Consider the following 13,863-nt stretch of genomic DNA (forward strand, 5'->3'; position numbering starts at 1 on the left):
TGTGAATCCCCTTCCAATTGAAAGAAAACTCTGGAGTGAAGGCGGATAGAATGAAAATGAAAAAGGACAAACTTGGAAAATACCTGTAACGAAAAAAGTGAAGTTGTGCCACAGCCACTTGGTGAAGGCAGTGTAGACAAGACTATCTGAATTCAAGAAAGCTTGATACAACATAAGGTCTCTAAGGAAGAGGAAGAGATAGCAGATGGTATGTATAGGCATACTGGACCAAACCAGGATGTTTATAATCTGCCAATGCTGAACTGATAGAGTAGAGACAAACACAAGTAGATGGTTTGAGGACCTTCCACTATCTTTAAGTGGGAAATATACAAAATGAAAGGATGACCTTATTCTCTAAGTGACCATATGTCCTGTAAGTACCAGAAGAAAGCTAAAATGAAATATGAGAGGCTTCAAGGCAGTTGGAAAAAAAGGGAAGACATGAATAAAGCATGCCTGCTAAGGCAGCTGAGTGATTGGGAGCTTGGTAGACAGGACTGTCCCTCAGAGAATATGAGAGAGCTGATATATCCCCATGGCATCTGAACAATCAACTGTATGCCTATAGAGAAGGCTTCTTAAAGTCTGAAAAAGAAAACACTATAACATTACAGCCATTGAGAGTGATTCTTGAAAGGAATGAAGTTATTATGGCAAGATTTGTAGAGTCCCAGTCAATTGACTATTAAAGACAATGCTGCACTTTGCACCAGGTAAAGCGAATGACACATACCTGTAGCAGGTGTTCTCCGAGGACAGCAGGCTGATTGTTCTCGCAAAGCCTGGCGCATCAGCCCTTCCATAATCCCAGGAAGGATGGCTCGGAGGCACTTGTCAAGGTCCGCTGCCAGGAAAGGCAGGGGGGCCGGTGCGGGTGTCGGTGCCGGAAGCTGCTCGGGTCCAGGAGATGGTACCGAAGCACCCATGGGCTGACGCAGCGACACCTCTTCGACCGAGGGGGAACGCTCCTCTCGGCACTGCCGCTTCCTCGGCGTCGAATCATCTCTGGAGGTGCCGGAGCTGGTCGTCCCATGCGCCGTGGGCGACTGATGCCGGTGCTTTTTCGGTTTCTTACGGTGCCCGTCATCGGCGTTGGGTGGCAGAGATGAAGAGGAGGTAGGAACCCCCCCCCCCCCCCGAGGAATCGGGTCCGACAGGGTTCGGTCCCGATGGCCCTGGGTAGAGGGAGTGGCCGGGGCCGATTGCCTGCGCGGCCGCTCACCCCTGCCATCGCCGGCAGACCGGCGGGCCAACGGTACCTGTACTCCTGGGGTCGATGCCATCGTCTGTGCCGATTTCGTCGACATCGGTACCGAAGATCCGGCCGTCGACGGGCCGGCGCAAGTTCCAAAAAGACGGTCCCGTAGAACTTGCCTCGCCACCTGTGTCCGCTTCCGCAAGCCGAGACACAAGGTGCACGTCTTGGTATTATGCTCCGGGCCCAAGGCACTGGAGGCACCAAGCGTGGGTATCGGTTTGCAAGATCTGCCGGCCGCACCGACCCCACTTCTTGAATCCGCTCGGGACCTTCAAGGACATCGACGGAAAAATCGCGTCGGCGAAATCAAAGTAGTCTATGGTGGCGGTGAAAAGCCCACCCGAAAAGAAAACGACCGTGCGGCCAGAAGGCCACAACGAGGCGCTCCCGCTAAAGACGACGAGGGGACAGCTTCTTTTTTTTTTTTAAGGAAAAAACGAAGCGAGAACGCGCACAAAGAGAAAAACCTCGAAGAAAAACTCGCGGCATCCGGTTTCTGGGGCTGACAGAGAGATACGAAAAGCACGTCTCCCTCCAGCGCAGAATCGAAAAAACTGAGCGGGAACGGTCGCGCACGGGCGGGAAGACGGCCGCGCATGCGGGACCGCCCGCAAAGTTTTGTTCCGGTTGGTGGGGGCTGCCGTGGACGTCAACCCAGTCGTGAGAACAAGCAGCCTGCTTGTCCTCTGAGAATGAAAAGGACACAAAAAACAAAACAACCATAAAATTGTGTACTAAGAATACCAGAGCTAATAGCCAAGTTATAAATCTAAAACCTAAAGCCAGAAAACCGTGAGAGATATCTATATATGAAAGGGACCCTTTAATCTATATGATGTGGGTGTTAAGAGTCCTGTTTACCTCACACACGTGTGGAGACAGATGATTAGGAAAAAACAGATTGAAGGTGAGCTACACTTTGATGTGCAGCATAGCCTGCAACAGAGATCAAAGTTCTGGACTGAGAAATAAAAAATGGAGGGTGAATAAAAATGGGCGCCATTCGCGCCACTTACACAGTGGCAGTTCCCGAAAGCGTGCCTGACACCTCCGCAACAAGCGGAGTAGAGCAGAACGTCAAGAAAGGAAAAATAAATAACAGCCAGCGAACTATGCCGCGAAAAACCGGAGAAAACAGAGAATCCGAATACAACAGAACTCCGTAATAGAGAAACTGCAGCTGCAGCCTAAAAAGGTGGCCTTCTGCGCCAAAACTAAAAGAACGAAATTGCTGACAGCGCCAAATGAAGAAACTCGAAAGACACAGGTATCCGCAGAAAACTTGAAGGAGCCAAGAGCGTTTACAGTCCGGCGCTGTGAAAAACCGTCTGCAGCCTCCCCTGACTGGCGATGTTGTTTTTATTATTAGCCTCTAAAAGAGAAAGAGAAAGAAAGAAAGAAAGACTAAAGGGCTCGCTTCCTACCTGCTGGGAGACTGAGAAAATACTGAGGCTAAGGTCACATGGCCAGGGCTCCTATTGGCTCTCTAGAGTCAGAGTTTTTCTCAGTCTCCACCTGCTGGTAGGCGAGCACAACCCATCAGTCCAATCCTGGTCCGGTCCGGAGGGACGCTTAGGAAGCAGTGGTTAGGAGTCAAAAGCAGTTGTAGAGTTGGGCTTTAAGTTTGGACTTGAAAACAGCCAAAGAGGGGGCTAGACGTACAGGCTCGGAAAGTTTATTCCAGGCGCGAGGTGCAGCAAGATAAAAGGAACGGAGTCTGGAATTAGCAGTAGAGGAGAAGGGGACAGATAAGAGAGATTTATCAACAGAACAGAGTACTCAAGGGGGGGCGTAGGGAGAGTCAAGAGTGGAGAGGTACTGGGGAGCGGCAGAGTGAATGCACTTATAGGTCAATAAGAGAATACGGTGTGACAAGCACACAGCTGTATTGGCACTACTACACATGCCCAGTGAAGTGGAATAACCTGCTAGAAAGTTCTGGAATGGAATTGTTCAACTCAGTGCTACTGGGATGACACTCACACCACTTGTGCATTCTCCGAGGACAGTTTGCCCACGTAAATGTAATTTTCTAAGAAAAGATGCATTCCCTAGTTTTCTGTGTTTTTATGCATTACTAACATTTTGATAAAGCGAATGCTACATACCTGTAGAAGGTATTCTCCAAGGACAGCAGGCTGATTGTTCTCACTGATGGGTGACGTCCACGGCAGCCCCTCCAATCGGAACAATTTCTAGCAAAGTCCTTTGCTAGTCCTCGCGCGCCCATGCGCACCGCGCATGCGCGGCCGTCTTCCCGCCCGAACCGGCTCGTGCCGGCCAGTCTCATATGTAGCAAGACACAACTCCAAAGGGGAGGCGGGTGGGTTTGTGAGAACAATCAGCCTGCTGTCCTCGGAGAATACCTTCTACAGGTATGTAGCATTCGCTTTCTACGAGGACAAGCAGGCTGCTTGTTCTCACTGATGGGGTATCCCTAGCCCCCAGGCTCACTCAAAACAACAAACATGGTCAATTGGGCCTCGCAACGGCGAGGACATAACTGAGATTGACCTAAAAAATTTACCAACTAACTGAGAGTGCAGCCTGGAACAGAACAAACATGGGCCTAGGGGGGTGGAGTTGGATTCTAAACCCCGAACAGATTCTGAAGCACTGACTGCCCGAACCGACTGTCGCGTCGGGTATCCTGCTGCAGGCAGTAATGAGATGTGAATGTGTGGACAGATGACCACGTCGCAGCTTTGCAAATCTCTTCAATAGTGGCTGACTTCAATTGGGCTACCGACGCTGCCATGGCTCTAACATTATGAGCCGTGACATGACCCTCAAGAGCCAGCCCAGCCTGGGCGTAAGTGAAGGAAATGCAATCTGCTAGCCAATTGGATATGGTGCGTTTCCCCACAGCCACTCCCCTCCTGTTGGGATCAAAAGAAACAAACAATTGGGCGGACTGTCTGTTGGGCTGTGTCCGCTCCAGATAGAAGGCCAATGCTCTCTTGCAGTCCAATGTGTGCAGCTGACGTTCAGCAGGGCAGGAATGAGGACGGGGAAAGAATGTTGGCAAGACAATTGACTGGTTCAGATGGAACTCCGACACAACCTTTGGCAAGAACTTAGGGTGAGTGCGGAGGACTACTCTGTTATGATGAAATTTGGTGTAAGGGGCCTGGGCTACCAGGGCCTGAAGCTCACTGACTCTACGAGCTGAAGTAACTGCCACCAAGAAAATGACCTTCCAGGTCAAGTACTTCAGATGGCAGGAATTCAGAGGCTCAAAAGGAGGTTTCATCAGCTTGGTGAGAACGACATTGAGATCCCATGACACTGTAGGAGGCTTGACAGGCGGCTTTGACAAAAGCAAACCTCTCATGAAGCGAACTAAAGGCTGTCCTGAGATCGGCTTACCTTCCACACAGTAATGGTATGCACTGATTGCACTAAGGTGAACCCTTACAGAGTTGGTCTTGAGACCAGACTCAGACAAGTGCAGAAGGTATTCAAGCAGGGTCTGTGTAGGACAAGCGCGAGGATCTAGGGCCTTGCTGTCACACCAGACGGCAAACCTCCTCCATAGAAAGAAGTAACTCCTCTTAGTGGAATCTTTCCTGGAAGCAAGCAAGATGCGGGAGACACCCTCTGACAGACCCAAAGAAGCAAAGTCTACGCTCTCAACATCCAGGCCGTGAGAGCCAGGGACCGGAGGTTGGGATGCAAAAGCGCCCCTTTGTCCTGCGTGATGAGGGTCGGAAAACACTCCAATCTCCACGGTTCTTCGGAGGACAACTCCAGAAGAAGAGGGAACCAGATCTGACGCGGCCAAAAAGGAGCAATCAGAATCATGGTGCCTCGGTCTTGCTTGAGTTTCAACAAAGTCTTCCCCACCAGAGGTATGGGAGGATAAGCATATAGCAGACCCTCCCCCCAGTCCAGGAGGAAGGCATCCGATGCCAGTCTGCCGTGGGCCTGAAGCCTGGAACAGAACTGAGGGACTTTGTGGTTGGCTCGAGATGCGAAGAGATCTACCAAGGGGGTGCCCCACACCTGGAAGATCTGTCGCACTACACGGGAATTGAGCGACCACTCGTGAGGTTGCATAATCCTGCTCAACCTGTCGGCCAGACTGTTGTTTACGCCTGCCAGATATGTGGCTTGGAGCACCATGCCGTGACGGCGAGCCCAGAGCCACATGCTGACGGCTTCCTGACACAGGGGGCGAGATCCGGTGCCCCCCTGCTTGTTGACGTAATACATGGCAACCTGGTTGTCTGTCTGAATATGGATAATTTGGTGGGACAGCCTATCTCTGAAAGCCTTCAGAGCGCTCCAGATCGCTCGTAACTCCAGAAGATTGATCTGCAGATCGCGTTCCTGGAGGGACCAGCTTCCTTGGGTGTGAAGCCCATCGACATGAGCTCCCCATCCCAGGAGAGACGCATCCGTGGTGAGCACTTTTTGTGGCTGAGGAATTTGGAAAGGACGTCCCAGAGTCAAATTGGACCAAATTGTTCACCAATACAGGGATTCGAGAAAACTCGTGGACAGGTGGATCACGGCTTCTAGATCCCCAGCAGCCTGAAACCACTGGGAAGCTAGGGTCCATTGAGCAGATCTCATGTGAAGGCGGGCCATGGGAGTCACATGAACTGTGGAGGCCATGTGTCCCAGCAATCTCAACATCTGCCGAGCTGTGATCTGCTGGGAAGCTCGCACCCGCGAGACGAGGGACAACAAGTTGTTGGCTCTCGTCTCTGGGAGATAGGCGCGAGCCGTCCGAGAATCCAGCAGAGCTCCTATGAATTCGAGTTTCTGCACTGGGAGAAGATGGGACTTTGGGTAATTTATCACAAACCCCAGTAGCTCCAGGAGGCGAATAGTCATCTGCATGGACTGCAGGGCTCCTGCCTCGGATGTGTTCTTCACCAGCCAATCGTCGAGATATGGGAACACGTGTAACCCCAGTCTGCGAAGTGCCGCTGCTACTACAGCCAAGCACTTGGTGAACACTCTGGGCGCAGAGGCGAGCCCAAAGGGTAGCACACAGTACTGGAAGTGATGTGTGCCCAGCTGAAATCGCAGATACTGTCTGTGAGCTGGCAGTATCGGGATGTGCGTGTAGGCGTCCTTCAAATCCAGAGAGCATAGCCAATCGTTTTCCTGAATCATGGGGAGAAGGGTGCCCAGGGAAAACATCCTGAACTTTTCTTTGACTAGATATTTGTTCAGGGCCCTTAGGTCTAGGATGGGACGCATCCCCCCTGTTTTCTTTTCCACAAGGAAGTACCTGGAATAGAATCCCAGCCCTTCTTGCCCGGATGGCACGGGCTCGACCGCATTGGCGCCGAGAAGGGCGGAGAGTTCCTCTGCAAGTACCTGCTTGTGCTGGAAGCTGTAAGACTGAGCTCCCGGTGGACAATTTGGAGGTTTTGAGGCCAAATTGAGGGTGTATCCTTGCCGGACTATTTGGAGAACCCACTGATCGGAGGTTATGAGAGGCCACCTTTGGTGAAAAGCTTTCAACCTCCCTCCGACTGGCAGGTCGCCCGGCACTGACACTTGGATGGCGGCTATGCTCTGCTGGAGCCAGTCAAAAGCTCGTCCCCTGCTTTTGCTGGGGAGCCGAGGGGCCTTGCTGAGGCGCACGCTGCTGACGAGAGCGAGCGCGCTGGGGCTTAGCCTGGGCCACAGGCTGTCGAGAAGGAGGATTGTACCTACGCTTGCCAGAAGAGTAGGGAACAGTCTTCCTTCCCCCGAAAAATCTTCTACCTGTAGAGGTAGAGGCTGAAGGCTGCCGGCGGGAGAACTTGTCGAATGCGGTGTCCCGCTGGTGGAGCTGCTCTACCACCTGCTCGACTTTTTCTCCAAAAATATTATCCGCACGGCAAGGCGAGTCCGCAATCCGCTGCTGGATTCTATTCTCCAGGTCGGAGGCACGCAGCCATGAGAGTCTGCGCATCACCACACCTTGAGCAGCGGCCCTGGACGCAACATCAAAGCTGTCATACACCCCTCTGGCCAGGAATTTTCTGCACGCCTTCAGCTGCCTGACCACCTCCTGAAATGGCTTGGCTTGCTCAGGGGGGAGCTTGTCCACCAAGCCCGCCAACTGCCGCACATTGTTCCGCATGTGTATGCTCGTGTAGAGCTGGTAGGACTGAATCTTGGCCACGAGCATAGAAGAATGGTAGGCCTTCCTCCCAAAGGAGTCCAAGGTTCTAGAGTCCTTGCCCGGGGGAAGGTTCTAGAGTCCTTGCCCGGGGGCGCCGAAGCATGTTCTCTAAAACTCTTGGCCTTCTTTAGGGCCAAATCCACAACTCCAGAGTCATGAGGCAACTGAGTGCGCATCAGCTCTGGGTCCCCATGGATCCGGTACTGGGACTCGATCTTCTTGGGAATGTGGGGATTACTTAGAGGCTTGGTCCAATTCGCCAGCAATGTCTTTTTGAGGACATGATGCATGGGTACTGTGGACGCTTCCTTAGGTGGAGAAGGATAGTCCAGGAGCTCAAACATTTCAGCCCTGGGCTCGTCCTCCACAACCACCGGGAAGGGGATGGCCGTAGACATCTCCCGGACAAAGGAAGCGAAAGACAGGCTCTCAGGAGGAGAAAGCTGTCTTTTAGGAGAGGGAGTGGGATCGGAAGGAAGACCCTCAGACTCCTCGTCAGAGAAATATCTGATGTCTTCTTCCTCTTCCCACGAGGCCTCACCATCGGTGTCAGACACAAGTTCACGGACCTGTGTCTGCAACCGTGCCCGGCTCGACTCCGTGGAACCACGGCCATGGTGGGAGCGTCGAGAGGTAGACTCCCTCGCCCGCACCGGCGAAGATCCCTCCGCCGACATAGTCGGGGAGCCTTCCTGGGAGGCTACCGCAGTCGGTACCGCAAGTGGCACCGATGTCGGAGACCTCACCCCGGACAATGGGCCAGCCGGCGCCTTGCTCGACGGTACCGGTGGCGCAAGCACCCCCGGTACCGGAGGGGAAGGGCGCAACAGCTCTCCCAGGATCTCTGGGAGAACGGCCCGGAGGCTCTCGTGCAGAGCGGCTGTGGAAAAAGACATGGAAGCCGATGCAGGAGTCGATGTCAGAACCTGTTCCGGGTGTGGAGGCTGTTCCGGGCTGTCCAAAGGGGAGCGCATCGACACCTCTTGAACAGAGGGCGAGCGGTCCTCTCGGTGCCGATGCTTACTGGGTGCCGACTCCCTCGGCGACCCAGAGCTCTCGGTGCCGACACGGGAAGGGGACCGGTGACGATGCTTCTTCGATTTTTTGGAACGAAGCACGTCACCGGAGCTTCCCGGCACCGACGAGGAGGACGTAGAGAATCCAGCCGTCTCTTCCTCGGGGCCAAGGCCGAAGAGGGTCGGTCTCGGGGGGGCTGTACCGCAGGAGCCCTCAGGGTAGGGGGAGACCCACCCGAAGGCTCACCGCCACCAGCAGGGGAATGGACAGCCCTCACCTGCACTCCAGACGAAGCACCACCGTCCGACATCAGCAGACGAGGAGGTCTCGATACCACCGACACCGACGCAGCCCTCCGATGTCGCCCCGATGCAGAGGGCCGATGCCTCGATGCACTCGATGCAATCGGGGGCGAGGATGAAGGTCCGGGCGCCGACGACGTCGAGGCAGTCGATACTCCTGGTGCCGATGCTGACGAAGAGCCAGAGAACAAAATGTTCCACTGGGCTAACCTCGCTACTTGAGTCCGCTTTTGTAAGAGGGAACACAGACTACAGGCCTGAGGGCGGTGCCCAGCCCCCAGACACTGAAGATACGACGCGTGCCTGTCAGTGAGCGAGATTACCCGGGTGCACTGGGTGCACTTCTTGAAGCCGCTGGAAGACTTCGATGTCATGGGCGGAAAAATCGCGCCGGTGAGATCAAAACTCGAAATGGCGAAAATGGCACCACAAAAATAGGGGGAAGAAAAACTTCGACCGAGGCCTAAATAGGGCCTACCCCGACGACGAAAGAAAACTTACCGGGGCAAAAAACTTGAAGTACGGGAAGGGAGAAAACCAAAAGGCCTCCTCCCGACACCTTTTTTTTTTTTTTTAAAGAACAAAGTCGATGAACTGCAGATGCATAACCCTCCTCAACCGACACCCCCCCAACCCACTACCGCACTACTTAGCACAACCATTCCAGTAGCTGACAAAGGCTCTACAACCAGAGGCAGACCCATGTCCTGGAAGATGAATTCAGCATTCAGCTCAAACAAAGAAGGCAGCTGGAGACTGGGGCCCTGGAAGCCTAACACTTGTCCTACTGCACCACTCCAGCACGTTCATCAGAGAATATACAGGCATGCGCGTTTTCTGTATCCATAAGCTGAACTAGTCTAACAGAAAGAGAAGGAAATAGAGTTACAAATTATTAATGCTTCTTTTTGAAAGGAAAGATGAAACAGAAATCTTTACTAAAGGAGCTGAAGGCACTATAAGGGGAAAGAAGTCAGCTCCAAGAATTTTTTCTCAGGCTCCATCTGCTGGCAGAGGGACATAACCCACTTGTCAGGAATGGTCTAGCATGGAAATAAACCTTCACAAAAAGAAGTAATTACCTGTTGCAGGCGTACTGCTGGAGTCTAATGATGATGCCTGAGGTTGGTAAAACTGCTGGTAATCTTGTGAATACTGTAAAAAAACAGACAGATTTATATAACAGAAAATGTCAAACTTGAAATCCACAAGTCTCCTAAAAGTACAAAACCTCACTAACCTGTCCATATGGTGTATAGCCATCTTGACCTGGCTGCAAGTAACCATAGTCTATTCCTTCTCCACTCTGTTGAGCCTGCAAATGACAATAAAATAAAAATAAAAACCACGTTTTAAGAGAACTGCCCACAAGGCATAGTGTTAGAAGCTGTACCTAAGGGAGAAATTGCTGCGTCTGTTTAGCCACTTTGATGCAGTGTGGTCAGATCCAATTCTACAGTAGCATCTGGGTACCTAAATTTCATAATAGAATACAAGTGTAATCAGAAATATCAGGGTGCCTAACATTTTCATATCCACTTACACCAGCCACAGACCTGGCCTAAATACAGCCACGTGTGCACATAAGTAACTGGGAGCCTAGCTCACTGCCCACCCATGCTAATACCCTTCTCATTTGCTGTAAGTGTACACTTACTCATGGAAAGTGCTAGTATTCTGTAATTTTTGGTGTGAAAATGTTAAGTGCCCTGTTACAGAAATGCCCTTCAAAACATCTGACCATAGGCTTTCATCACATCTTCCTTTTGCCCATTAATTACCTAACCTTAAATTCTCTTGAGGGAAAGAATTTGCCAACTCTGCTATCTTTGCATAAATGTCTTGCACGTACTGTTCAATGAAGAGCTGATAAGATAGAATGTTATTTCTCTTGCATTGCAACAACCTTCCTCCCAAGTGTAAGCAGATGTGACCATAGAGTTGTGTGATAGCCCCTGCTTCTTGAAACTGGGAGCCTTCTAGATTCCATACGTAAGCCTGCCTTCCTGTCCACAGGGTGCAAAGAAAGCAACTTCCACATTTTCTTCTGTGCAGCCACAGGCACCATCATACTTCCCTTGGCAGGAGAGGGCGTCAAGCTATTGGTATCCTTCACTTAAGAGACAACTACATCATCGTAAGTATCTGGTGGAAAGCCTGCTCAGCATCTGCTCTGGCAACCTTTATGGAATTTTCATAAGTACATAAGTAATGCCACACTGGGAAAAGACCAAGGGTCCATCGAGCCCAGCATCCTATCCACGACAGCGGCCAATCCAGACCAAGGGCACCTGGCAAGCTTCCCAAACGTACAAACATTCTATACATGTTATTCCTGGAATTGTGGATTTTTCCCAAGTCCATTTAGTAGTGGTTTATGGACTTGTCCTTTAGGAAACCGTCTAACCCCCTTTTAAACTCTGCCAAGCTAACCGCCTTCACTGGCAACGAATTCCAGAGTTTAATTATGCGTTGAGTGAAGAAAAATATTCTCCAATTTGTTTTACATTTACTACGCTGTAGTTTCATCGCATGCCCCCTAGTCCTAATATTTTTGGAAAGCGTGAACAGACGCTTCACATCCACCTGTTCCACTCCACTCATTATTTTATATACCTCTATCATGTCTCCCCTTAGCCGTCTCTTCTCCAAGCTGAAAAGCCCTAGCCTCCATAGTCTTTTATAGGGAAGTCATCCCATCTCCGCTGTCATTTTAGTCACCCTTCGCTGCACCTTTTCCAATTCTACTATATCTTTCTTGAGATGCGGCGACCAGAATTGAACACAATACTCAGGGTGCAGTCGCACCATGGAGCAATACAACGGCATTATAACATCCTTACCCCTGTTTTCCACACCTTTCCTAATAATACCCAACATTCTATTCGCTTTCCTAGCCGCAGCAGCACTCTGAGCAGAAGGTTTCAGTGTATTATCGACGACTACACCCAGATCCCTTTCTTGGTCCTTAACTCCTAACGTGGAACCTTGCATGACGTAGCTATAATTTGGGTTCTTTTTTTCCACATGCATCACCTTGCACTTGCTCACATTAAACATCATCTGCCATTTAGCCGCCCAGCTTTCCAGTCTCGTAAGGTCCTCTTGTAATTTTTCACAATCTTGTCGCGAGTTAATGACTTTAAATAACTTTGTGTCATCAGCAAATTTAATTCCCTGGCACCGACGTCAGACTCACCGGCCTATAATTTCCCGGATCTCCCCGGAACCTTTTTTAAAAATAGGCGTTACATTGGCCACCCTCGACTTTAAGGATAAATTGCATATCACTAACAGTAGCTTCTATACATCATCTATATCCCAAGCAAAGACAGCTTGTCTCATTACTGCTCAAGGACATTAATTTTGCTAGATTCTTCAGAATAGTTAGGCAAATAACCCATCTCAGGGATGTTCTAACTACTCTTCACTCACTGCTGATTACCTTGCACAAGCTTTTGCAGAAAAAAGTTGCTAGTATTTGCTTCTCAGTCCCAACACTTGCCACTTCTCCGATACCCCTCCCAGCATTCTCAGTCCCCAGAAGATAGTAGATGAGGTAGACCTATGCAGTTTAGATCAGGCTGGAAACTGTCCTCCCATCCAAAGCTCCCAGCTGATTTCTTTTTATTTTAATCCAAGTCCAGACCACCCAAGGCTCCACGAAATACCAACAGAAGAAATAAGGACTAGAATTGGCTTAGAGAAAGGAGGGGGGTTGCTAAACCTTATGGGTCCAGATCCTTGGCTGTGGATATCCTGAAAACTAACTGGATGGGTTCAAGGACTCCCTTTCCCCTGTGCTCCTCCCCAAAACACATTCTTGCTCTAGTAGTCTTTCTACTTTTCAACTGCTTTCATCCCTATAAAACCACCTTGGGTGAATCTTTTCATAAAGGCGGTTAATAAATAAAGATTCAAAGAACATCCATGAAACCTCTACGTGACCTGATCCTCTCCATCTCCTCAGAATTTCTCACCGTTCTCTATCCTTACATTCATGTTATGATTTCTGCTAGCCTTAAGGAAGACTATTTTGCTTCTGCATGGAAGCAAGCTATCATCCAGTCTCACCTGAAGACTCCAAAGTCACCTTTTCAAGAAATTCTATAGGCAATGATGTTCACATCACTTTGTAACTGCAATACACTGCAACTCTGAATAACTAAATCGTAAGCCACATTGAACCAAAACTTACTTTTGGATATAGTGGGATACAAGAATGAATGAATAAATAAGTAAGTAAGTTTCACCCAATCTTCCCCTCTACCTTTCCTTTCTAAGATCACTGATAAGGTTGTGACAGCTCTACATTTAAAAATGAGATAGAGCGGCTTGCTAACTAGAAAATTGGGGAAAGCAGACAATCACTCAGAAGAGGTTTATTCAGAATTTGCTTTCCCATATATCAATAATCAATGTCTATGCAGCTTACAATGCTATAACATTTAGGGAAGAAAACAATTAGAAACAGAAAGGAAAAAGAAGGGGATAGATCAAGGAGGGGTAGAAAAGGAACTCCATCCTAAACCAGATTGCCATATATGAGACACAGACAATACAAGTCTGTCTGGTACTGGCCATAGTTTATCACAGCCAGAGTCGCCATCTAATCGTCACTCGACGCATCCACACACATACAGCCATTTAAGTTTAGGTTTTTTATAACTTCCATTTTCTAATTAGAGATCCTTTGTGTTCATCCCATGCCTTATTGAATTCAGTCTTCATTTGTGTCTCTACCACTTCCTTAATGGAAGACTTTCTGCATTTGTGTTGTTAAAGCAAGGAGGAGGTGAAGACAGCGCTCAAAGAACTTGGAACCCCACAGGAAGAGCTTCCATCCCCAAAGAACCGCTTCCATTCCCAATGGGAACTCGCCAGAACTGCTTCCATCCCCACGGGAACTCGCCAGAACTGCTTCCATCCCAGTGAACCCCGTTCCCGTGCAGGTCTCTATCCAGGACCCAACGGTAGAACGTGATATGGGTTCAGCTCCAAGAGCCCTCATGGGAAGTTCCGCAGGTCTCTATCCAGGACCCAATGGTAGAACGTGACATGGGTTCAGCTCCACGAAGAGATGCAAGCGCCCTCGTATGGGAAGTTCCAAAGCCTGAACCTCCACAGCCTCATTGCGCAGAGCGAGTGAGTTC

At 50.1% G+C, this 13,863-nt stretch overlaps 1 protein-coding gene across 2 annotated transcripts in view; it reads right to left on the reverse strand.

Annotated features, from left to right (window-relative positions):
* RBM5 (RNA binding motif protein 5) overlaps positions 1-13,863 on the reverse strand; it is a 247,830-nt gene that overhangs the window by 99,358 nt on the left and 134,609 nt on the right. For both annotated transcript variants that reach the window (XM_030205344.1, XM_030205343.1), the window contains exons 14-15: positions 9,951-10,025; positions 9,793-9,865 (exon numbers count right to left, since the gene is read on the reverse strand). In XM_030205344.1, the coding sequence (XP_030061204.1) occupies positions 9,793-9,865; positions 9,951-10,025 (148 nt within the window). The remainder of the gene's footprint in view (positions 1-9,792; positions 9,866-9,950; positions 10,026-13,863) is intronic.

Source organism: Microcaecilia unicolor, chromosome 6 (genome assembly GCF_901765095.1).
Source record: "Microcaecilia unicolor chromosome 6, aMicUni1.1, whole genome shotgun sequence".
NCBI lineage: Eukaryota > Metazoa > Chordata > Amphibia > Gymnophiona > Siphonopidae > Microcaecilia > Microcaecilia unicolor.